Source organism: Fulmarus glacialis, unplaced genomic scaffold (genome assembly GCF_000690835.1).
Source record: "Fulmarus glacialis isolate BGI_N327 unplaced genomic scaffold, ASM69083v1 scaffold49332, whole genome shotgun sequence".
NCBI lineage: Eukaryota > Metazoa > Chordata > Aves > Procellariiformes > Procellariidae > Fulmarus > Fulmarus glacialis.
In genome coordinates this window covers 6,022-6,890 of record NW_009199443.1, presented here as the reverse complement: position 1 = coordinate 6,890, position 869 = coordinate 6,022, and the positions used below count along the sequence as shown (strand labels likewise).

Here is an 869-nt window from a genome sequence, read left to right as displayed (position 1 = left end):
CCGTAGCAGTGCTTCAGAGCGATGCCTATTGATCAGCCACTCCTCAGACTCAGGGTCACATAGCCTGTACAGTTCAAGTGCTAGATTTGAAAGTGTCATTGAGCTAATTTTACATGAATTCTGCCTTTGACAATGCACTGACAGAATTAATTTTTATCTTTAATGTAAGGATCTCTTCCTACCTTTGTTTCACCTGCAATAGGGGCCACATTGCAGACCTTCTTAGACCGTAACGTATTGATCACTGAGCTTTTGCCAACGTTCGGATAACCAATGAAACCCACACTGATCTGTTTCTTGTCAGAGTGTAACTGTTAAGAAATAAAACATCTTTTTAACACCTCATAGAGAAAGACAAAATTACTATTACAGTTCTGAACATTTGAGCAGCTACTGTTCTCACTATATTGGAAAGCAAAGGGAACTACAAAGTACCAAAAAATGAGATCAGCTCTTTTCTATCAGGAGAAATGTATAAGGGTACAACCAACTTGCCATCCAAGAACCCCAAGCATTGAAGAAAATATTTGCTACTTCAAAAGGAAGATGTGAACCCCTTACATTCCTTGTTGCTCTAAAATTACTTGTGAATGCCTTATTTAGAAACCGTTTAGATTGAGAAACCAAGCAAATACAAACAGTAGGTGAGGACAGAATATAAATGTGGCTTGAAAAGACAGTAACTAATCTAAAGGCAACAGAAGGTGCCTTTCTTGGAAAAATGAAGGCACTTAAAAGGAGAATACCTTAATAGAATATGCATACATGCAGAACATAAACAGGTGTGAAATATGTTCCTTTCTTCTACACATTCAAATGAGACCTAGGAGTGTCAATGGGATACTCTGTCTACAAGAAACCTAGGCCAG

General features: G+C 38.1%; 1 protein-coding gene across 1 annotated transcript in view; it reads right to left on the bottom strand.

Annotated features, from left to right (window-relative positions):
- The window catches only part of GNL2 (guanine nucleotide binding protein-like 2 (nucleolar)), a gene marked incomplete at its 5' end in the record, with an annotated part of 10,471 nt that overhangs the window by 4,680 nt on the left and 4,922 nt on the right, over nt 1-869 (bottom strand). The window contains one exon of the mRNA XM_009573242.1: nt 183-311. Coding sequence (XP_009571537.1) covers nt 183-311 — 129 coding nt within the window. The remainder of the gene's footprint in view (nt 1-182; nt 312-869) is intronic.